Raw genomic sequence first — 23557 nt, 5'->3', positions numbered from 1 at the left:
CCAAACTACCTTCGAAACCGTTAGAGATTTTACACAAGTTGAATGCTGAAGATGGACGTCTGTTCTCTGTGACTCGCTGTCGCCCGGAGAAGGTCCATCGAGATATCCGTTTCGAGATGGAACAGCTGTCACCACAACAATAGCGACGAAGCAGACAACGAAAACTACACAAAATCTTTCCCCAGTGCCGGTCGCTGTCGGCAATTCTGGAAGTAATCGTGTAGTAGTTTCGACAGCGGCTGGCACTGTGGGGCTAGACGTCCCACAGGTCAGTCCTATTCCACCTCGCTTACGAACGGATTCTGTTGCGGTTTATCCCGTTACAGATGTGACCAGCACGCATCGAACAAGTAACCGGTTTGGGGAAGAAGAGAAGAAAGTAGCTTCCCCACTTCATCATGAAGGGATCGACCGGGGGGAAGAGGACTGTCCCTACCTCCCGGATATACAGTTTTCGCAATTCTCCTCGTGGCTTTCCGCCGGCGAAGATACATCGCAACAACAGCAGAAGCATCAGAGCACCGATATCCCGGTTGAAATCAGCGCAACCACGTCCCGGTACCAACGAAACATACCGGCGAGAACTCGCAGGCAATCACCTTCGCCATCAACATCGTCTTCGTCAGCGACTTTCGCCAATCGAGACAGCAGATGCTTCGCCCTTCAATGGAACATCCGGGGCCTGCGAACCAACATCAGCGAGCTTAAACAGCTGCTCTGCGAATACGGACCGAGTCTGATAGCGCTACAGGAAACAAAAGTGGACAACCGAGTAGTTCCAGCAGACTTCATCGGTAACAACTATACTCTCCTGCTGAAAACTGGTAGCTGTCGATACTGGCAACAAGGAGTAGGTCTTGCCATTCGGGATGGTGTACCCTTCGAACGAATCGATGTCGACGACAATATACAGGCAATCGCAGTTCGGATCCAACTGCCACAACAAATGACAGTGGTATCGATCTACGTCCCTCCCAATACTCAACAGTGTCAAGAACAGCTGGGTGACTTCCTCGAAACGCTTCCACGTCCAGTGCTGGTACTAGGCGACTCCATATTTGCTAGGGTTCTACGAAATCTACCGCACTAGGCCACTTCATCGCCGAAAAAACGCTATCGGAACGATTACTCATCCTCGACGACGGATCGCACACTCGGATTGATCCAGCTACCGGTATTACTTCGGCCTCTCGATCTGCTCAGAATCGGTGGCTTCGATATTTGTTTGGCGAACACTTCCGGACACCCACAGCAGTGATCACTTCCCATTCTCGTTTCCATTCCCGGACTGTCGACTATCCCAACGAAATGACAGAAATGGATTTACGACCAAGCAGATTGGACAACCTACGAGCGATTGACCGCCAACGCTATACGACCGGGCGTCGAAATATCAATCGACTGTTTCGTTGACCGGTTGATTAGAGCAGTAAATACCGCGATACCTCGCACTACCGGCAGAGTCGGTCCCAAAGCGGTTCCGTGGTGGTGTCCGGAGGTGAAAGCAGCTATCAAAAATCGGAGAAAAGCACTTAGAGCACTAAAACGTATACCAACAGAGGACCCACGAAAATCGGATTCACTGAAAAGCTTCCAGGAATCATGCCAAGAAAAAATCATGGGAAGATTTGGTGCGAAGATATCTCCAAGTTCAACTACGTCGGAGATGTGGCAGACAGTGAACACGTTGAGAGGGAAACGCCAACACCGCCCAACTGTCATCAAGCGGTCCGTGCGCAGTGGCGTATTCCCACCCTGTTGGCGAACCGGAATGATCGTACCAATTCCAAAGCCAAGCTCGGATGACGCGGGTCCAGCTGCATTCCGTCCAATCACGTTAACTAGTTGTATGGCGAAGGTGTTCGAGCGAATTGTCAACTGACGGTTAACCACCGAGCTAGAGTCGAACGGGCGTCTCAACAAACGACAACATGCCTTCAGATCGGGTCGGGGTACTGACACATACTTTGCGGAGTTGGAGAGTTGGAGACCGTGCGAGCACTGTCTGATAGCGTCGCTAGACTTGGCCAAGGCGTACGACACCACCTGGAGATATGGCATCCTACGAACACTGCAGAAATGGCAAATACGCGGAAGGATGATAAACATTGTCAACAGTTTTCTGGCAGAGAGAACGTTCCAGGTCAACGTAGAGGGGCATTTGTCGCCAGCACATCCGCTGGAAAATGGTGTGCCGCAGGGCTCAGTGCTCTCTGTGACACTATTTCTCGTGGCCATCCAACCCATCTTCCGCGTGGTTCCAAACTCTGTACAAGTGTTTCTGTACGCCGATGATATTCTGCTTCTTGTGTGGGGAAAGAAAGAACAGTCGCTCCTTCGAAAACTTCAGGCCGCAGTAAAAGCCGTCGATAAATGGTCGAGAAGTGTTGGATTTACGATATCTGCAACGAAATCCAGCATCTTCTATTGCAGCCCCAACGTACGCCGTGAACCCATGCAGGCGATAAAGGTAGATGGTGTAGCCGTTCCGACACAAACGCTGCTGAGAACTCTCGGTGTCACCCTCGACCGATCACTCAACTTTAAAGCGCATTGTAAAATGACGAAGAAGACGTGTGAATCCAGGCTGCGTATCTTGAAGATGATCGGTGCCAAGCTACCCCGTGGTCAACGCGCTTCTTTACTGCAAATCGGGTCCGCAATTGTTACCTAGCGACTCCTTTACGGTATGGGACTTGTAAGCAGAGGAGGAGATGCCGTCATCCAAACGCTCGCTCCTACATACAACAGGATGGTAAGGTTTGCATCCGGTGCATACGTCACGAGCCCAATTCTAGCAATTATGGCAGAAGCAGGAACCCTACCATTCGACCTTCTCGTTCTTCAAAGTATAGCCCGGTTGGCCATCCATACGTTAGGAAAAAGCAAGGATAACCTCGACCTCCCACTGGCACATCGAGCATCCGAACGTCTGGCAGAGGTGATCGGAATCCCTCTTCCAGATATTTGCACTCGTACGCGTGTAGCTGCACGAAGATGGCACGAACCCAAGCCCCAGATCGTGTGGGACATAAAGAGACGTGTGAAAGCTGGTGACCCCTCGGAAATTGTTCGGCCTGCTTTTCAGGAGCTCCTAGCAGGTCGTTTCAACCGTTCAACTATCGTCTACACGGATGGTTCGAAAGACGACAATGCGGTAGGTGTAGGAATGTATGGAGATTACTTCCAACAATCGGTTGGTCTTCCATCGTCATGCAGCGTCTTCTCGGTAGAAGCGTTTGCAATCAAAACGGCGCTAGCAACACATAACACGGTCAGTGATTTGGTGGTTATGTCTGACTCGGCCAGTTGCTTATCGGCATTAGAAGCTGGCACATCGCAACACCCGTGGATTCAGCAGATTGAAAACATGCTACGAGGCCGTCCAATCAAGTTGTGCTGGATTCCGGGTCATGCTGGTGTCCATGGCAACGAAGAGGCAGACCGCCTCGCTGGAGAAGCCAGGGGTAATGCCCCTTTGCAAATAGCCGTTCCGGGAGCAGACGCGAACAACCGAATGAAAACAGCTATCCGAAATCAATGGTTCCGTCGATGGTCTGCGTCCACTGAAGTAAAACTTCGCGAAGTTAAGTTCGACACAGGGAAGTGGACTGACCGCGAGAATTCGACCGAACAGCGAGTGCTTACCCGGCTTCGAATAGGGCATACTCGGCTAACACACGACTTTCTTCTGAAGAAAACCTCACCACCAGTGTGCGACTGCTGTGGGATCATTGTAGATGTCCGCCATGTGATCCTGCACTGCAGAAAGTACGACGACGTTAGAAGGAAGCACGACATCGAGTCGACTAGTCTGCGAGCGGCTCTGTGCAACGACAGGAAAAATGAGGAGAGTATGGTAAAATTCCTCAAGGAAACTAACTTGTTCAATATGTTGTAACTTGTATTTTGAATTGTAACTGATAACTAACAACCGCATTGAAACATTTTCCAGGTAAATTATTTTTCTTTCGACACGAATGCTTCACTTCTTGGTGTAAAGTGTCGTTAATAAACAACAACAACAATTATTATTTATTAAATGTCCTAAGAAAATAAATATTTTTTATAAATAGTATAGTCATACGTCTACAGTTTGTGCAACCCCATAGGGCTGCCCCTTGTAGTTTTTTCGAACCAGTCGCGGCCAGGTTACTGTTAATCAAATCCCTAGGGGCCTACCCTAGTAACAATTGAGGTTTTATGGTAGTTTTATAGCCAGTGATAAAACTTAGATTGCACTTGTAGCATGCTATAAAACTTCAATTGTTACTTGGGTATACTTCTTGTAGCGCGGTGCTAAAAAGAACAACCACTCTTTCGAAAGCTACAGTCAGCAGTAAAAGCCGTTCATAGATGGGCGAAAAGTGTTGGATTCACGATATCAGCAACAAAATCCAACATCTTTTACTGTAGCCCGAATGCCCGCCATGAGCCCACGCAATCCATCAGGATAGATACAGTAGCTATACCGTCACAAAATCAACTGAAAACCCTCGGTATCACTCTCGACAGATCGCTGAACTTCAAAGCGCATTGCAAGCTAACGAAGAAGGCATGTGAATCCAGGCTGCGTATCCTGAAAATGATCGGAGCAAAGCTACCACGTGGTCAACGAACCTCCTTGCTACGAATCGGCTCCGCCATTGTCACTTCGCGACTATTGTATGAAATGGGACTCGTTAGTCGGGGCGGAGATGCCGTCACCAAAACTCTCGCGCCCACCTACAACAGGATGGTAAGATTTGCATCTGGTGCATTCGTTACAAGTCCGATCTTAGCCATCATGGCCAAAGCAGACATCTTACCATTTGATCTCCTCGTTCCCCAAAGCATAACCAGATTGTCCATCCGTATGTTGGAAAAAAGCAGAAATAATGCGGATCTCCCACTAGTACGCCGAGCTTCCGAAGAACTGTCAGAGGTGATCAGAATGCCCCTATCAAATATTTGTACTCGAACGCGACTAGCAACCCGAAAGTGCCGAGCCCAAGCTCCACGTCGCGTGGGATATCAAAAGATGTATGAATGCCGGAGATCCCTCTGAAGTGGTCCGTCCTGTCGTTCAGGAACTCCTGAATGTTCGCTTCAGCAACTCAACGGTTGTGTATACCGACGGATCGAAAGACGACGACGCAGTAGGCGCGGGAATGTTTGGAGAACATCTCCAGCAGTCGATTGGTCTTCCGTCACAGTGCAGCGTGTTTTCGGCCGAGGCGTTTGCAATTAAAACAGCGGTAACTTCATACTACACTTCCAATGATCTGCTAATAATGACAGACTCAGGCAGTTGTTTATCGGCAATTGAAGCTGGCACGTCCCAGCATCCGTGGATCCAGGAGATTGAAACCATGATACGACATCGTCCAATCAATCTCTGCTGGATTCCAGGACACGCTGGAATTCGCGGGAATGAAGAGGCAGATCGCCTCGCAGGAGAAGCCAGGGGTAATGTCCCTTTGCAAATAGCCGTTCCGGGAGCAGACGCCAACAATCAGGTAAAATCAGCTATCCGAAATCAGTGGTACCGTCGATGGTCTGCTTCCACTGAAGTGAAGATTCGCGAAATAAAATTCGATACGGTGAAGTGGACTGAGCGCGAGAGTTCGGCTGATCAGCGAGTGCTCACATGGTTGCGAATAGGGCATACCCGATTGACGCGCGACTTCCTTCTGAAGAGAGAAACCCCACCAGTTTGCGCCTGCTGCGGGGTAACCGTAGATGTTCGTCATGTAATTCTGCAGTGCCGAAAACACGACGATGCTAGAAGGATGCACAACATCGATTCGACCAGCCTGCGAGTGGCTCTAGGCAACGACGGGGACGCCGAAGACAAACTGCTAAGTTTCCTAAAAGAAACTAATTTGTACAAATGAATATAAAAATACTGAATTGTAAATTGTTATGAGATGTTGATACGATTATAGAAACCAATTTTCATCCGACACGAATGCACCCTTAGGTGTAAAGTGTCGTTAATAAAAAACAATAACAATTATTATTATTATTTATTAAATGTACTAAGAAAATAAATCTTTTATATAAGTAGTAAAGTCCTACGTCTACAGTTTGTGCAACCCCATAGGGCTGCCCCTTGTAGTTTTTCGAGCCAGTCTCGGCCAGACTACTGTTAATCGGATCCCTAGGGGCCTATGCTAAATATCTTATCACTTGTGATTCCATTTATACTGCGCCAAAAAATTCCTTAATCACTTCTTATGAACGATTTCTACATGCAAAGGGAAAAGCATTTTACCTTATGCCACTCAAGGGTATCAAAGAGCTCTTTGGGCCCGACTACACTATACTTTTTAGATCCCTAGGGACCTATGTTAAATATCTAAACACTTGGTAGTTCATTTCTACTGCGCCGACAAATTCCATGGTCAGTTCTTTTGAACGATTTCTACATGCAAAGGGAAAGCATTTTACCTTATGCCACCCAAAAGTATCAAAGAGCTCTTTGGGCCCGACTACACTATACTTTTTAGATCCTCAAGGACCTATACTAAATATCTAAACACTTCGTATTTCATTTCTACTGCGCCGACAAATTACCTGGCCACTTCTTATGAACGATTTCTACATGTAAAGGGAAAAGTATTTTACCTTATGCCACCCAAGAGTATCAAAGAGCTCTTTGGGCTCGACTACACTATACTTTTCAGATCCCTAGGGATCTATAATAATTATCTAAACACTTGGTATTTCATTTCTACTGCGCCGACAAATTCCCTGATCACTTCTTATGAACGATTTCTACATGCAATGGGGAACACATTTTACCTTATGCCACCCAAGGGTATTGAAGAGCTCTTTGGGCCCGACTACACTTTACTTTTAAGATCGCTAAGGACCTATACTAAATATCTAAACACTTGGTATTTCATTTCTACTGCGCCGACAAATTCCATGGTCACTTCTTATGAACGATTTTTACATGCAAAGGGAAAAGCATTTTACCTTATGCCACCCAAGGGTATCAAAGAGCTCTTTGGGCCCGAATACACTATACTTTTAAGATCGCTAAGGACCTATACTAAATATCTAAACACTTGGTATTTCATTTCTACTGCGCCGACAAATTCCCTGGTCACTTCTTATGAACGATTTCTACATGCAAAGGGAAAAGCATTTTACCTTATGCCACCCAAGAGTATCAAAAAGCTCTTTGAGCCCGACTACACTATACTTTTCAGATCCCTAGGGACCTATACTAAATATCTAAACACTTGGTATTTCATTTCTACTACGCCGACAAATTCCTTGATCACTTTTTATGAACGATTTCTACATGCAAAGGGAAAAGCAGTTTACCTTATGCCACCCAAGGGTATCAAAGAGCTCTTTGGGCCCGACTACACCAAACTTTTCAGATCCCTAGGGACTTATACTAAATATCTAAACACTTGTGGTTTCATTTCTACTGCGCCGACAAATTTCCTGGTCACTTCTTATGAACTATTTCTACATGCAAAGGGAAAAGCATTTTACCATATGCCACCCAAGAGTATCATAGAGCCAACGACACGACCTGAAACTTCATGAAATCTTTTGAAGAGAAAGTGTGCGAGTAATTTACCGCCAGTTACCAGTTCATTGAGTCGCCCCTCGATACGACCAAAAAATATTTTTTTCAGCAACACTTTTTGTTTATTTTATTTTCTGTTGCTGTATAGCAACCATTTTATGTTTACAGGTAGCGTTCTTTCGTTCGATGTGGAAGGAAAGACAAGCTTTGAAATCCCGCTGAATCGTTTCCCAGTGTAATGCCGGAAAGAACGAAGTTACAGTCGAATTTCACCAGAACGATGAAGCTCCGGTGAATTTGATGGAAATGCGGTTCCCCATTCCAACAGCGGAATCGGCTGAAATTGACCCTGTCGAAACATTCCAGGAGCAGGTGATGAGACAGGCTTCCGTAATTTCTGCGTCTGGTGACGCCGGTGACGCAATTGCTATATTCCGAGAGATACATTGCCTGACACCGCGCGGTCGCTACGACATTAAAGTATTCCAGAGCTTTTTCCAGCTGCACGGTAAGACGTATGATTTTAAGATTCCGACGTCGTCGGTGCTGCGGTTGTTCCTGCTGCCGCATAAGGACAACCGGCAAATGTTTTTCGTCATTTCGTTGGATCCGCCGACAAAGCAGGGTCAAATTCGTTACCACTTTCTGGTGACGCTGTTCCAGATGGACCAGGAAACAAACATCGAATTACCCTTCACCGAGGAGGAATTGAAGGAAAAGTATGAGGATAAACTTACTAAAGAGCTCGCTGGACCGGTGTACGAAGTACTCGGAAAGATTATGAAAGTCATCATAATCCCAAAGCTGACCGGACCGGGAACTTTTATCGGGTGAGCTTTGCTTTATTTGAATCCCAATCCCTAACGGCTTAAGTCGGGCTAATTTAATTTAAATATATTTTGCCTCGTTTTCAGTCATTCGGGAACTCCTGCAATTGGATGTTCTTTCAAGGCAGCTGCAGGTTATCTCTACCCACTGGAACGAGGATTCATCTACGTCCACAAGCCACCGGTTCACATTCGTTTCGAGGAAATTACATCGGTGAACTTTGCTCGCAGTGGTGGCTCCACTCGAAGTTTTGATTTTGAAATCGAGCTAAAAGCAGGCAACATCTACACGTTCAGCAGTATCGAGAAGGAAGAGTACGGGAAACTGTTCGATTTCATCTCGTCCAAGAAATTGCACGTGAAGAACACTGGAAAGGATGGCAAAAGCAACTACAAGGAGGACTTTGCCGATTCGGATAATGAGGCTGAACCGGATGCCTATCTGGCGAGGGTAAAGGCCGAAGCAAAGGAGCGAGATGATGACGATGACGATGATGATTCGGAAGAATCGACCGATGAGGACTTCAACCCGAACCAGGCAGAATCGGATGTGGCGGACGAGTTTGATTCAAATGTGGAATCTATCTCCGATGACGGCTCGGATGATGCTGGTAGCGACCGGCTACGGCCTTTATGATGTGGTTGAACGCAAGTCGGGAGAAGATAAAGAAGGACAATCCGGGAATCTCCGTCACCGAAATTGCCAAAAAGGGTGGTGAGATGTGGAAGGATTTGAAGGACAAGCATGAATGGGAACAGAAAGCAGCCAAGGCAAAAGAGGAGTATGCAGAAGCATTGAAAGCCTACAAGGAAGCAGGAGGCGATGGTGGCGGCGGAGCAAGCGAAGATGATGGTGGAAAAGCGACCAAGAAGCGCAAGAAGGAAGCAAGTTCCCCCAAGAAGCGGCTTAAAGAGTAAGGAGTACATCTCCGGCGATGATTCCAGTAGCAGCGGTGACGATGACAATAAGGACACTAAGAAAGCGAAAAAATCCGGATCAGGGTCAGATCTGGACAAATCAGACACTAAAGATGATAAGAAGAAGGGTGGTAAGAAAGACGATAAGAAAAAGGAAGTGAAGAAGGTATGTTATCTACACCGAGATAAAATAACTATCGAAATTCATAAGAACTACTTATGACTTTGCGCCACAAGTTTCCCATATGGAAATCATAAGTTTTACTTATGACTGAAAGGAAAATTGGCCATTCAGTCCCTATCGAATTTCATAAGTGGTACTTATGAAATTTTTAAGACATTCTTAAGAGGTTTATGATGTACCCACGTAAATCATTGAAATGCTTTATGAATTTTATATAGGAATTTCTTTGATGTTCATAGGTGTACTATATGCATTTGGATCGTAAAAAGAAATAAATACTAATATTTGTTTTTTTTTTCCGAGAACAAAATATTGTTAGCTAAGCTTACATTGCGTTATTTTGCTGGGTGAGTTTGAAGAAACCTGATATTTCCAAAGGAGCTCACAATCGCCTAAGTACTAGTTATGCTTCTGTTGTGTCAATATTTATTTTCTGCAAAATAAACAAAATTTTATGAAGCAAAAAGTATAAAAAAGTAGATTACAACAGTTACATTGATTCCACCAACTTGAAACAGAGTGCCAGAATAAGTCCGTTTCCAACAATAGTTTTTTGTTTTTCATTTTCACTATGCTGAAATGAAATTTTCACAATAACAATGTTAAGATAAACATAAAACCCGCAAACAAATTCCGTTAGCCATACTTATGAAATACATAATCGTCTAATGGAATCAATATTGTGCAGGTTCATAAGTCCTGACTTAAGAAATTCTTAAGCCTTTTTTATCAGTGTAGTGTAACTGTGCTCGAAATGTTTTATTTGATTATTTTTATTCAACAGAAATCTGAAAAATCCGACTCGGAGCCTGAATCAGAAGCGTCGGGAAGTGAATCCGCCGAGGAAGAGGAGGAAGCGGATGAAGCAAGCAGCGACTAAAGTAAACTATCGGAAGCGAAAAATGGATTCTCTTTGACCTAAATATTCTCACGTTTGCACAGTTGGATAATACATAAGTGCGTAATAGACACCAAGACAATTCAATGTAAAAGCGCAGTTTTATTTACGCTTCCGCACTTTTAGTCGCACTTATTATGTGCGCAATGCGCTATAACAACTTTAAAGTTAAACTTAAATGTTTCTGTAACGGAATTTTCGGCATGCTTTCCCTCGCGTAACTTTTCCAGTACGTCTACTAAAGATATGTTGGCTTCACTGATGGCATTAAGATGTTTCGCATCGGACATGTCAGTGACTTTATTCCAACACTCTTAACATACTCTGGTGTAACATCATCATCGATTGATGTACGGAGAATTGATCCTTTTCCCCTAACAAAATGGACCTATGTGGCCCAACCAGCTGCACTTTCAATTATTACCCCCGTATTCTGACAGGATTGATGACACAGATAAGCAACGACCGGAGCAATCAATTTAGGTTCTGAAAAAGAAAAAATGAATTTACTTCGCCAGTTTTAAATTCAATGAAACTCACTAAGCTCATTGAACAAAACCTCTGGAAGTATTCCCTCGGTCATCCTTGACGCAGCCGTTGGAACGATTACATTGCATTGAATGTTATTTTTAGCTCCCTCGATTGCGACTGTGTTGGCTAACCCGACCAATCCTAGTTTGGCGGCACTATAATTGGCTTGGCCGAAATTTCCATAGACACCGGAGTTGCTGGATGTCATAATTACTCGACCATAGTTCTGTTTTTTCACGATCGCCCAGGCAGCTCGCGTCGTTAGGAAACTACCTTTCAAGTGCACATCATGAATAAGATTCCAGTCCTCATCGGAAATGCGAGCAAGACTCTTGTCTCGCAAAATTCCAGCATTGTTAATCAAAACATCAACACGGCCAAATGCTTCCATTGCAGTCTGAATAATTTTATCCCCATCCACTACGGAGTTGTAATCTGGAACCGCGGTTCCGCCAGCCGCTCGGATTTCCTGTACCACATTATCGGCTGCATTCGATTTGCCCTGACCGTGAAAATTGCCACCCAAATCATTCACCACAACCTTTGCACCGCGGGAACCGGCCATCGTAGCGCAGTTGATTCTCGTTAGCTGATACCATTTTCTCTCCGCACCCAAGCTAATTGACCTCTGGAATGAGCAAATTCGGCGCCGGGAAGCTTATTTGTTCACCAATAATCATAAAATTAATTTTAAAGAATTGAAGATTCCAACCAGTTTATTTATAGTCACAATATTGTAACCATGGGTTACTGTTATTAGAAAAAAAAAATATTGAGTTCTACAAGATGACGACACGAATGAACTTATGATGAATGAAGTTCATGTTTGACAATTCTCGGTGGTTTGTTTACTTTGTCAATTGCGTGAGTGCGAGTGCAACGGGTGCTCATCTGTTACATTCGAACTCACGTAACTCCCATGTAAACAAACCACCGAGAATTGTCAAACAAAGTTCATCCGACTCATTTTGTGGGGTTATGTCGGTTGGTGTAAAACCTAATAGCAACAGATTCGTCAGAGCTGCTAGTTTCATGAATATTTTAAGCAAACATCAAATTTGACATTTCCAGTTACCTGAGTCACTGAGGGGTAGTCAGATTTGAGATACAGTTTCGGAATGCAAGTGTCTAGTCGTGTCGTTGATAGAGCTCTTTGGGCCCGACTACACTATACTTTTTAGATCGCTAAGAACCTATACTAAATATCTAAACATTTGGTAATTCATTTATACTGCGCCGACAAATTCCCTGGTCACTTCTTATGAACGATTTCTACATGCAAAGTGAAAAGCATTTTATCTTATGCTACCCAAGAGTATCATAGAACTCTTTGGGTCCGACTACACTATACTTTTTAGATTCTCAAGGACCTATACTAAATATCTAAACACTTCGTATTTCATTTCTACTGCGCCGACAAATTACCTGGCCACTTCTTATGAACGATTTCTACATGTAAAGGGAAAAGTATTTTACCTTATGCCACCCAAGAGTATCAAAGAGCTCTTTGGGCTCGACTACACTATACTTTTTAGATCCCTAGGGATCTATAATAATTATCTAAACACTTGGTATTTCATTTCTACTGCGCCGACAAATTCCCTGATCACTTCTTATGAACGATTTCTACATGCAATGGGGAAAACATTTTACCTTATGCCACCCAAGAGTATTAAAGAGCTCTTTGGGCCCGACTACACTTTACTTTTAAGATCGCTAAGGACCTATACTAAATATCTAAACACTTGGTATTTCATTTCTACTGCGCCGACAAATTCCATGGTCACTTCTTATGAACGATTTTTACATGCAAAGGGAAAAGCATTTTACCTTATGCCACCCAAGGGTATCAAAGAGCTCTTTGGGCCCGAATACACTATACTTTTTAGATCGCTAAGGACCTATACTAAATATCTAGACACCTAGTTTTCGGAGGGGAAAGGGAACGAATGATTGTCTGGCGCTACTTTCGTCAGAAATCCAACTAGCTTACGCAAAAAAAGAACAAATGGCGTCTGTGTTCTTAGACATAAAAGGAGCATTCGACTCTGTTTCCATTGATGTTCTCTCAGAGAAACTACATCAATGTGGTCTTTCACCAATATTAAATAATTATTTATACAACTTATTGTCAGAAAAGCACATGCATTTTTCATATGGCGATTTGGCAACATTCAGAATAAGTTACATGGGCCTCCCACAAGGTTCTTGTTTAAGCCCCCTTCTCTACAATTTTTACGTGAATGATATTGATAATTGTATTGTCAGCCCATGCACTCTAAGGCAACTTGCAGATGATGGCGTGGTTTCTGTTACAGGACCAAAAGCCTTAAATTTACAACAACCACTGCAAGATAGTTTGGATAATTTATCAAGTTGGGCTTTGAAGTTAGGCATCGATTTCTCTACGGAGAAAACAGAGTTGGTTGTTTTTTCAAGGAAGCGTGATCCAGCTCAGCTTCAGCTTCAGTTGGTTGGTAGAACGATAGCCCAAGTCCTGACTTTTAAATACCTTGGAATTTGGTTCGATTCTAAAGGCACATGGGGAGGCCACATTAGGTATCTAATAACGAAATGCCAACAAAGGATAAATTTTCTGCGAACAATAACTGGATCATGGTGGGGTTCTCATCCAAGTGACATGATAAGATTGTATCAAACAACAATACTTTCAGTAATGGAATATGGGTGCATCTGTTTCCGTTCAGCTGCGAACACTCACATTATTAAACTGGAAAGGATACAGTATCGCTGTTTACGAATTGCCTTAGGATGCATGCAGTCGACCCATACGATGAGTCTTGAAGTACTAGCGGGAGTTCTTCCTTTAAAAGACCGATTCTGGGATCTCTCTTCTCGTTTACTTATTCGATGTGAGGTTATGAACCCACTGGTAATTGAAAATTTTGAAAGACTTGTCGAGCTTCAACCCCAAACCAGATTCATGACAGTGTATTTCAATCACATGTCACAAGAAATAACGCCTGCTAGGTATGTTCCCACATACGTCAATATACTAGATATTCCTGAATCCACTTTATTCTTCGACACGTCCATGCAAGCAGAGATTCGTGGAATTCCGGGTCATCTACGCTCGCGGGAGATCCCTAAAATATTCACAAGTAAATATCAACACATAGACTGTCTTAAAATGTTTTACACTGATGGGTCACGAATCAGTGAGGCCACTGGTTTCGGTATTTTCAACAATAATTTTTCAATTTCTCTCAAACTTGCAGAACCCGCCTCTGTTTATATAGCGGAACTAGCAGCAGTTCACTATAGTTTGCAAATAATTAATACTTTACCCCCGAACCATTACTTTATCCTCACTGATAGTCTCAGCACAATTGCAGCTCTACGCTCAAAGAGGATTGATAATCACGATCCGTTCTTTTTGGGGAAGATACGAGAATCTCTGAGTAACCTGACAAGAAAATGTTTTAAATTTACCCTAGTGTGGCTCCCCGCCCATTGCTCTATTGCGGGCAATGAGAAAGCTGATAATTTAGCCAAGATTGGTGCACTAGATGGTGAAATATATGAAAGACCCATCGCTTACAATGAATTTTATAGCGCTTCTCGACAGAGGACACTTGCTAGTTGGCAAACATCTTGGGACAATGGAGATATGGGACGATGGCTACACTCAATTACCCCTAAAGTATCAACGAAGGCATGGTTCAAAGGATTGGATGTAAGTCGGGACTTCATCCGTGTGATGTCTAGGCTCATGTCCAATCATTATACTTTAGATGCGCATCTCCGTCGTATTGGGCTCGCTGAGGGTAATCATTGTGCTTGTGGAGAAGGTTACCATGACATTGAGCATGTTGTTTGGTCCTGCACTGAATATCGTGAAGCCAGATCACAATTAGTAGATTCTTTACAAGTCCGAGGAAGACCAATCCATGTTCCTGTTAGAGACATCCTGGCGTATCGCGATCCTCTATACATGGAACTTATCTATCATTTTCTAAAAACAGCGTCTGTCAAAATTTAATTAAATTCATCTCCTCATACTCTCATCCAAGGCTAATCATTCACCAATTAAAGGGTCCTAGAATATTTAGTTTTTAAATTTAGACAATAACAGAAAAAAAGTAAATAAATACACCCGAAAATACTAGATCAGTATGAAATACAACAATGTAAGGAAAAAAGCAAACAATAAAGTGATTTCAGTGTTAGTTTTAGACAAAGTACTAGTATAGTTAAAATTAGTCTTAAGGATTTTTGTAACGTGCTATGTAAAAAAAAGAAACTGGCGTAAAAAGCTATTGCAAATGCCGTGTCAAATAAACGTATGAAAAAAAAAAAAATATCTAGACACTTGGTATTTCATTTCTACTGCGCCGACAAATTCCCTGGTCACTTCTTATGAACGATTTCTACATGCAAAGGGAAAAGCATTTTACCTTATGCCACCCAAGGGTATCAAAGAGCTCTTTGGGCCCGACTACACCAAACTTTTCAGATCCCTAGGGACTTATACTAAATATCTAAACACTTGTGGTTTCATTTCTACTGCGCCGACAAATTTCCTGGTCACTTCTTATGAACTATTTCTACATGCAAAGGGAAAAGCATTTTACCATATGCCACCCAAGAGTATCATAGAGCTCTTTGGGCCCGACTACACTATACTTTTTAGATCGCTAAGAACCTATACTAAATATCTAAACATTTGGTAATTCATTTATACTGCGCCGACAAATTCCCTGGTCACTTCTTATGAACGATTTCTACATGCAAAGTGAAAAGCATTTTATCTTATACTACCCAAGAGTATCATAGAACTCTTTGGGTCCGACTACACTATACTTTTTAGATCGCTAAGGACCTATACTAAATATCTAAACACTTGGTATTTCATTTCTACTGCGCCGACAAATTCCCTGGTCACTTCTTATGAACGATTTCTACATGCAAAGGGAAAGCATTTTACCAACGACACGACCTGAAACTTCATTAAATCTTCTGAAGAAAAAGTGTCCGAGTAATTTAGCGCCAGTTACCAGCACATTGAGTAACCCCTCGATGCGACCAAAATAATAATTTCTCCAGCAACACTTCTTTGTTTATTGGATTTTCGGTTGTTGTTGTTGTATAGCAACCATTCGCAAGCAAAGAAAAAATTTATGTTTGAATTGCACTGCTATACAACATGGTGCCGAATATAAGAAATTCGGAAAATAAATCAACTGAATTTGGCAGACTCCTGTACGGACTGTCACTTGCACGACCGTTCACATTCAGCAGTTCATCCTTTCTGTACTCACCCGGACTGGGTGAGTACAGAAAGGATGAACTGCTGAATGTGAACGGTCGTGCAATTGACGGGCGCAAATCCGTCCACTTCATCTGGCTGCCGGTTACAGTCGTATATGGGTCGTGCAGATTCTGCTGCAGCATGATGCCGACGTTAATTCCAAGTTATGTCTTGTTCCGCTGCACAATGCCTGTTCGTTTGGTACTTTGAAGTGCCCGAACTGAATCAGAACTGCAGGAAAAAAATTACATGTGAGTTCAAATTTTAATTATAAAATATAGCAATATTTTGAATCTTGAACGCAAATTTTCAGATGAATATAAGGAGCACTTTTGGCTGGATGCTTGTCGGGCTGATATCCAGTGACTGAAAAAGAACCTCAGCCGAAAATATCAAAGTAGTACATCCGTACAGTAGCTCACTCAGTGTATCCGAAGCGAAAAATTCTCGAAATTTTGATTCGTAATGGTGCACAGTTGAACGAGAAAAATATATAGATTATGGATGTGCTTCTGCGTCACGATGTCAACGTGGATACGCTCGACGGACTCGGTCAAACAACGTCACATAGATGCGCTAGAGAAGATAAGATTCAAGCAACGACACGACGTGAAACTTCATGAAACATTTCAAAGAAAAAGTGCCCGAGTCATTTATCGCTAGTCACCAGTGCATTGAGCTACCCCTCGGAAAAGATAAAAAATGAATTTCTCGAGCAACACTGTTTTGATTTTATTTTATTACTATGCGTGGTTATCATGCCATCATCTTCCCGTGAAAATGTTTGACTGTGGTGTAAATACCGTACCCAAATGGCTTTAAAAATGAGATAACGAAAGGTAATAGCATTAAATAGTTTAACAATGTCTATTTTCAGATGGAGGATAGATAGTTCTACAATAGAGGCATAATTCCATGTTTGAAATGCTATCATCGAAGAGCCAGCGTTATCTAACGTTAGGATGCGATGGTCCTTCATACTCAGAACATACAGGGCGAGAAACTATCTTGCGTACGATGCCTAGATTTGTTACGGAGCCCTGCAAAAAGGGTCACGAAGTCATCATTGATAAACTGCTGGCGTGCCGAGTTCAAGAAGGGCTAATACTCCACTCCTGAGGTCCCTACAAGAATTACATGGATAAGCTGCATTGCCCTAGTTTTGTACCTTCAATGCAAGATTGGCTATAATATTTGGCCTTCATATATTCTACTCATTCGGTTCACGAACTCACATTGGAATATATCGAAGCCGTAGAGCCATCAGCTAAATGGCGTAGTTTTAGTCAGATATCAATCTTAAAACATATGGAAAAGGCTTGAGATGAAGTGAAAAAACATGGTTAAACATTTATCTTTTTTATACGATCCTATTAAATTTGTCGAGAACTGTAATACCGGACATTTAAAACTAAACATCAAACAAATTGAATAATATTACAGTAAGCAAACAAACAAAAATATGTACAGTAACATATTTAGTTTGCCTAAAGTTCAATTAAAAGTTTTCTTGACCTGATGTACAGTGTAAACTAACAGATTTTCGTACGCAATAAAACTACAAATTAAAAAAAACAAGAATTCAGTATCAAAATAGGTGCTCAATACTAATACTACGTTCAGACTACGAGTTAAAACGTTTTTAACTAACATAGTATAAACACATAATAGACGTTTAGGCTCAATTTGAATCGTGTGTAAATACCCGCTACTGAAATTCCGAATGATTCGGACGTTTGAAACACGTTTGGCAAACGTTTGTAGATGGCGCAGTGATCGATACAATGCAGTTAGAGTGCAGCTGTCAAACACGTGTAGCAAACAGTTGCGCAGATGGCAATAGTGAAACACGGATTTCCAACGTTTATCAATTTGAAAGTTTACACAGGTTTTTGAAGAAATTTTGTTCTAGCCTAAACGTCTGTTATCTGTGGTATAAATTTATCATTTGTTTCGCTACAAATCGACGGAAGTGCGATAGTTATCGCCTACCCTATCCTCAATGCGTATTTTAATATCTCAAATGTTGCATTTGCGTCCATTTGAGGTAGGTTTACTCTATTGAATTTCATTATAATTTTGGCACTCGTAACATGGCATTAACAACTTTTGTTATCGTTTGACCAGATAGAAAGGAGAGTTCAACGAAGATCCGGTAGCGTTGAACAGCTTATGGATAAACTGATTCCTGGTTTTCGGGAGTGGTAAACCGTGTTGAGTCCAAAACAAAGCATAAAGTGTAATGTATTAGAATTTAAAACAGCTCTTACTGAACCTCAATGAAATTTACGTCGCACTGGCTGCCAACGGCCATTGCATTTAGTGGATTTTTGTTTTACTTTCAGTACATCGACTCTTCCTGAAACTGGATCATTTATATGACACTGCCCGAGTTAGTCATTAAACTCACGGAGTGTTTTAGAGCCATTGTCACAGATTTCTGATGGCATGTTGCTTCCGTTGGAGAAGCTTTAAGGGAATTTATCAGTCCAAAGGTTCTTCAATTATTCCACAAGCCCCTTACTTACTGTATGCTCATTAAAATAAAAATTTTCCCAGTTACATATTCGTTCGGCTTGTGAATGTAGATAACAATCAATCATTTTTATTTGGTTCATATCTTCATCAGTACCTGAAACGTCAATATATTCCGCATTTATTTAGTCACAATGACTTCAGCGTAAACTATTGCAATAATTAGATATTTTTGTAGAATATGTACCGATCGGTATCTGCTATGAAAATTCTGCATAGATAAACATTTATTGCAATTCCGCTAATTAATGAATTACGAGAAACTATCAAATTTTCATAGCAGATACCGATCGGTACATATTCTACAAAAAATATCTAATTATTGCAATAGTTTACGCTGAAGTCATTGTGACTAAATAAATGCGGAATATATTGACGTTTCAGGTACTGATGAAGATATGAACCAAATAAAAATGATTGATTGTTATCTACATTCACAAGCAGAACGAATATGTAACTGGGAAAATTTTTATTTTAATGAGCATACAGTAAGTCGACATAGATCTTTCATTAGGGCTTAAATCGCAAATGTAAACAAACTGCGTTTTCGCTATTATGACATTATGCGACAAAAATACTACAAGATTGAGGTGAAAATTAGTTAAAATGGTTTTTAGTTCGATTTATAATTGAGGAAAACAAAACGGCGAAACGTGCATTTTCTTCGAGATTTCGACTTAGGCCCTTCTTCTCATATGGAATATAAAGGCTAAACTTACATTTTTTTGACAGAACCGGGCGTACGGTTATTATTCACAGAATTATTCTTTAAACGGCGAAATGATAAGCAATATCTACTATGATGATGTCTACTCGATAGTTGTTGCACATAAACATTCGAATATTTCGATATTTTCATGTAATTCGAAGAAAAGATGCACGCGCCCTTTCATTTACATTGGGTTTCTATGCGCCCATTTGCTGAGCCCTATTAAAAAGTATACTGTCAAGCTCGCCCATTTACCCAGCCCTAACCAGCAAGACAGAGTCAGTTTAGCCCATTTACCGCGCCCTTCCGAAAATTATGTACACAGTTTAGCCCTTCCGCAAATGGTGGTTGCTGAAGGGCGAAATCACGACTGGGATGCAAATTGGGCGTAAGCATTTTTTTAGTTTCTACCCAGTAAAAGCACATAGGAATTAAATTCTTTGTTATATTGTCGTAAGGTTTAACCAAATATGCTTCCGGAAAAACATGGTCATAAAGTAATTTATACCTGCAATAAACACTACATTTAGAAAAGCATCCCTGAATGTTGAAACTGATTTTTCTCCATTTGAGTACATTGCGACTTAGGCCCTAATGAAAGATCTGTGTCGAAGTAAGGGGCTTGTGGAATAATTGAAGAACCTGATAGCTGCACTCTAACTGCATCGTATATATAATCTGAGTTGTTCCAGCTGTATCTTTTTTCGAATAAATTAGAGCGAAATCCTACTTCTTCCGGGTTTGTCAATCCGAGTGGTATCATCGCAAGCAGAGTTGGAGTATTTGGTAACCAGGATTTGAATAGCTAGAAATCGAGTACAAATTTTTGCGATCGCTTCAACCGTATTAATTTACGATTTTGGAAGCGGACCGGTTGACGGTATGGGCGGCGGTGGTGTATTCTTCTAGACTATCCATAAGTTGTATCTTGATCGCTGAAAATAGTAAAAACATTAACGCACTAGTCACAGAATTTCCGAGATTTTTTCGATCCAAACCAAGTTATTTTTTCCTACCCTTATTAATTATTTCAAACGCAAGATTTGTATTGTTGTGTATTCGTTTTCCCCTGCGTAACCAAGGGATACACCAGGTTATTTGGAAAAATAACAAGACCGTTCAGTGTTGCTAATTTCATGCATTTTTTAACCAAAAGTCATATTTGACAGTACCAGTTACCTGAGTCACTGAGGGGTAGTCAGATTTGCGATGCAGTTTTGGAACTCCAGTGTCGAGTCGTGTCGTTGCTGTTACTGTTTTACAACATAGATACCAGCATTAGGCGTGTTTCGAAATTCAACATTGCTCAACAATTGGTCATCGATGACCAAATTGTTGAGTTAAACATGGCCGCCGCGATTTTTTTCGGTGAGCAAAAGAAAGTTTTGATATGTTGTGATACAAAACTTTGGATGCAACATTGCACGTTGGAGAGCTGCGACACCCATTCCCCTCTCGGTGCTGAGCGGCAAAGAGAAACTAAAATAAGCTGGTACCAGTGATGCCACATTTTATATTATTTAACGGGAATAAAAAAATCGCACTACTTTTTCAGAAAATTTGTACCGAAATTTACAGCAATAAGTTAATGCAAACGTTTTGCTAGTTGAATAATATTTGGTTAATTTGGGTGTTTTATACATCAACCTTTTCAACCTCGCTTTATTTTTCCGTCAATAATAAATAAAAAAAACACTGAGTGCTTAGTGCAAAAATCATTTGTTCTATTGTTAAGGTTTCAATAATAAGTTCATTCGCCAGCAAATCATATGTTTGGAGTAGTCATATTACAAAATATATTTGTATTACACACCAAAGAAAAACCATTTTATCTCCAAAAATATGTACTATGCTGTAGTTTCCTTAGACATCATTTTAATCTGTACCTATACAATTCAAATAATCTGCAGCTTTATAGAAACATCTGTACTTTTGGTAGCACTGCCCTCTACGCATACATATCTGTCAATCGCGCTTCTCATTCGTTCAATGATGGTGGGGGCATGCAGTTGGCTGAAATAAATTCCCATTCTCACAACATGTGGTCGGCACCCAGACATGCTATCTCTTTCGCTTCTTTTACCTGTTGTATAAGCTTCTTTCAAGAATGCGTGTACCACCGTCAACGAAGTTTTGGCGTCAGTGTGCTCTTGGGCTCGCATCTGGTAGGATGGTTGCTAATTGATGAGCGCAGTTGTATGATAAATAGGGCGTTCAAGTTTTCATTGCGCTCCAATACAGTTTTTCACTATTCTCGGGTTATTTTTGCTGTTATCAGTTTCTCGGTGATGGTATGGTTCCGGAAATATCAGCCCGGGGACAACTTGACAGCTCCCATATATTGAACTCATAAGCAAATTTTGTGGTGATTTGGTGATGTCATGGCGGCTCGAATGGAACAAAATTTAAAAAAGGCGCATCTTATCTATTATTTTCTTTAGCTGTAAAAAATGAACAATTTAAGCATTTCTATCGCCAAATTTATTTTGCTGTTCAAATTAAAAACTGTCCATACCTTAACAGAAACATAGATTCCATTTTGGATCTAAAAATCCAAGAAAAATAAATCGATTTTCAGAAATACAAGAAGATGGCTTTCAAAATCCATACGAGTAATACCAATCGCAGAATCACATTTAGGGCCGGCAACACCCACTATAACAAAAACCATACGAGTAGTCACTACAACAATAGTTTCCTGCCACCGGATAGAGTGCTTCTTGCGGCTGCAAAAGATCATTTCTCAGGACCCCCACGAACTATAGGCCAACAATTCAGTTTCAAAGAGGACCGACATTGAATCCCTATCCAGTGGATGATTTACCACGGTCGACGATGCAAATGCACCCAACATCGGAGCGCTTGTCAACAGTTTTGTGTAAGGCGTGCCATTCTCAACATTCGTGTTTTCGACGACATTGACGCATTCCCTAGAAGAAGGAAATGACGAGGACATCGCAGTTTGCCAAGATTCGACGCCAATTGAACGACAACAAAAAGAGGTAATCTCGATTCCTCAAGTAGAGTCGTCAGTAGAAATTTTAATTTACTGTCAAAATTTTAATAGAATGAAAAGTGCATCGAAAATGAATGAAATTCTCAAGAATATTTTAAGTAGCTCCTATACAATTATTTTGGCTACAGAAACTAGTTGGGACGAAAGTGTTAGAAGTGAAGAAGTTTTCGGGAACAGCTACAATGTGTTTAGAGCTGACCGAGACATTCATATGTCTGAAAAGAAGTCAGGAGGGGGAGTTTTAATAGCAATTACATCAAAATTTAATGCAGAAATCATTACTACAAGGAAATTTAAAGAATTTGAACATGTGTGGGTTAAAACCCATCTGGCAGGTGAAACACATATATTTGCCTCTGTGTACTTCCCCCCAAATAATGCCCGCAAAGATATATTTGAAAAGTTTTTTCTTATTGCCGAAGACATTATAACCAAGCTCCCCCCAGAGGTAAAAGTTCATATTTATGGTGACTTCAATCAACGAAGCATTGACTTCTTTCCAGACACTGAAAATGAAAGCATTCTACTTCCAGTCGTTGGGGATAACGAAACTCTGCAGGCCATATTTGACAAAACTGCAAGTTTAGGACTTAACCAAATTAATCATGTTAGAAATCAGCAAAACTGTTATTTAGATTTATTATTCACAAACATTCTTGAAGACTTCTGTGTCACCGAATCATTAACTCCACTATGGAAAAATGAAGCGTTTCATACAGCAATAGAGTTTTCTGTATTTGTACATGATAACAAAAGACCCGATGACTGCGAGTACGAAGAGGCCTTTCAATTTCAATTGGCAAATTTTGACAACATAAAACAAAGACTAAGCAGTATAGATTGGCAAACGTTGTTTAGAAATGAAACAAGTATCGAAAATTCAGTAGACGTCTTTTACACAAAATTGTTTGATATAATAGCTGAACAAGTACCACTGAAAAAAATTAGGCGACAAGGCAACACAAAATATCCAGTTTGGTATAACGAGCAAATTAAAAATTTAAAAAATCGTAAACAAAAGGCCCACAAAAAGTATAAAAAAAACAGAAATGAAAGGAACTTATTTAACTATTTGGACATTTGCGATCAACTAAACCTATCCATTAAAATAGCATTTGAAGAGTATAACTCAAAAA

General features: G+C 41.4%; 1 protein-coding gene, 2 long non-coding RNA genes and 1 pseudogene across 4 annotated transcripts; 2 read left to right on the top strand and 2 right to left on the bottom strand.

Annotated features, from left to right (window-relative positions):
- The first annotated feature begins 7536 nt into the window (after positions 1-7536).
- On the top strand, positions 7537-10367 carry LOC131683330 (FACT complex subunit Ssrp1-like; annotated as a pseudogene).
- Positions 10368-10541: 174 nt separating this feature from the next.
- On the bottom strand, positions 10542-11586 carry LOC131683335 (peroxisomal multifunctional enzyme type 2-like). Its single transcript, XM_058965218.1, has 2 exons — positions 10899-11586; positions 10542-10844 (listed from the first exon to the last, which is right to left on the bottom strand). The coding sequence occupies exons 1-2, from the start codon at positions 11452-11454 to the stop codon at positions 10747-10749; spliced, it is 654 nt and encodes a 217-aa protein (XP_058821201.1). The 5' UTR covers positions 11455-11586; the 3' UTR covers positions 10542-10746.
- A 4396-nt stretch (positions 11587-15982) lies between these two features.
- On the top strand, positions 15983-18256 carry LOC131683339 (uncharacterized). Of its 2 annotated transcripts, XR_009304507.1 has the most exons (4): positions 15983-16059; positions 16271-16412; positions 16475-16956; positions 17039-18256. It is a non-coding gene; the product is annotated as an uncharacterized LOC131683339 (long non-coding RNA). The 2 variants fall into 2 exon arrangements; XR_009304506.1 differs by having other exon boundaries at positions 16475-18256.
- A 28-nt stretch (positions 18257-18284) lies between these two features.
- LOC131683340 (uncharacterized) lies at positions 18285-20534 on the bottom strand. The gene is made up of 3 exons (XR_009304508.1): positions 20422-20534; positions 20136-20340; positions 18285-18630 (listed from the first exon to the last, which is right to left on the bottom strand). It is a non-coding gene; the product is annotated as an uncharacterized LOC131683340 (long non-coding RNA).
- Positions 20535-23557: the final 3023 nt, after the last annotated feature.

The sequence above is a fragment of the Topomyia yanbarensis genome, chromosome 2 (genome assembly GCF_030247195.1).
Source record: "Topomyia yanbarensis strain Yona2022 chromosome 2, ASM3024719v1, whole genome shotgun sequence".
NCBI lineage: Eukaryota > Metazoa > Arthropoda > Insecta > Diptera > Culicidae > Topomyia > Topomyia yanbarensis.
Note: the sequence above shows the minus strand (reverse complement) of the source record. Positions and strands in the feature narration are given on the sequence as shown.

What these genes read in the sequence shown, in the direction of transcription:
- LOC131683335 (XM_058965218.1), bottom strand. Translation starts at nt 11,454, where the DNA reads ATGGCCGGTTCCCGCGGTGCAAAGGTTGTGGTGAATGATTTGGGTGGC. An exon ending in GGTTTTGTTCAATGAGCTTA is followed by an intron (nt 10,845 to 10,898) that starts GTGAGTTTCATT and finishes TTTCTTTTTCAG; the next exon opens with AACCTAAATTGATTGCTCCG.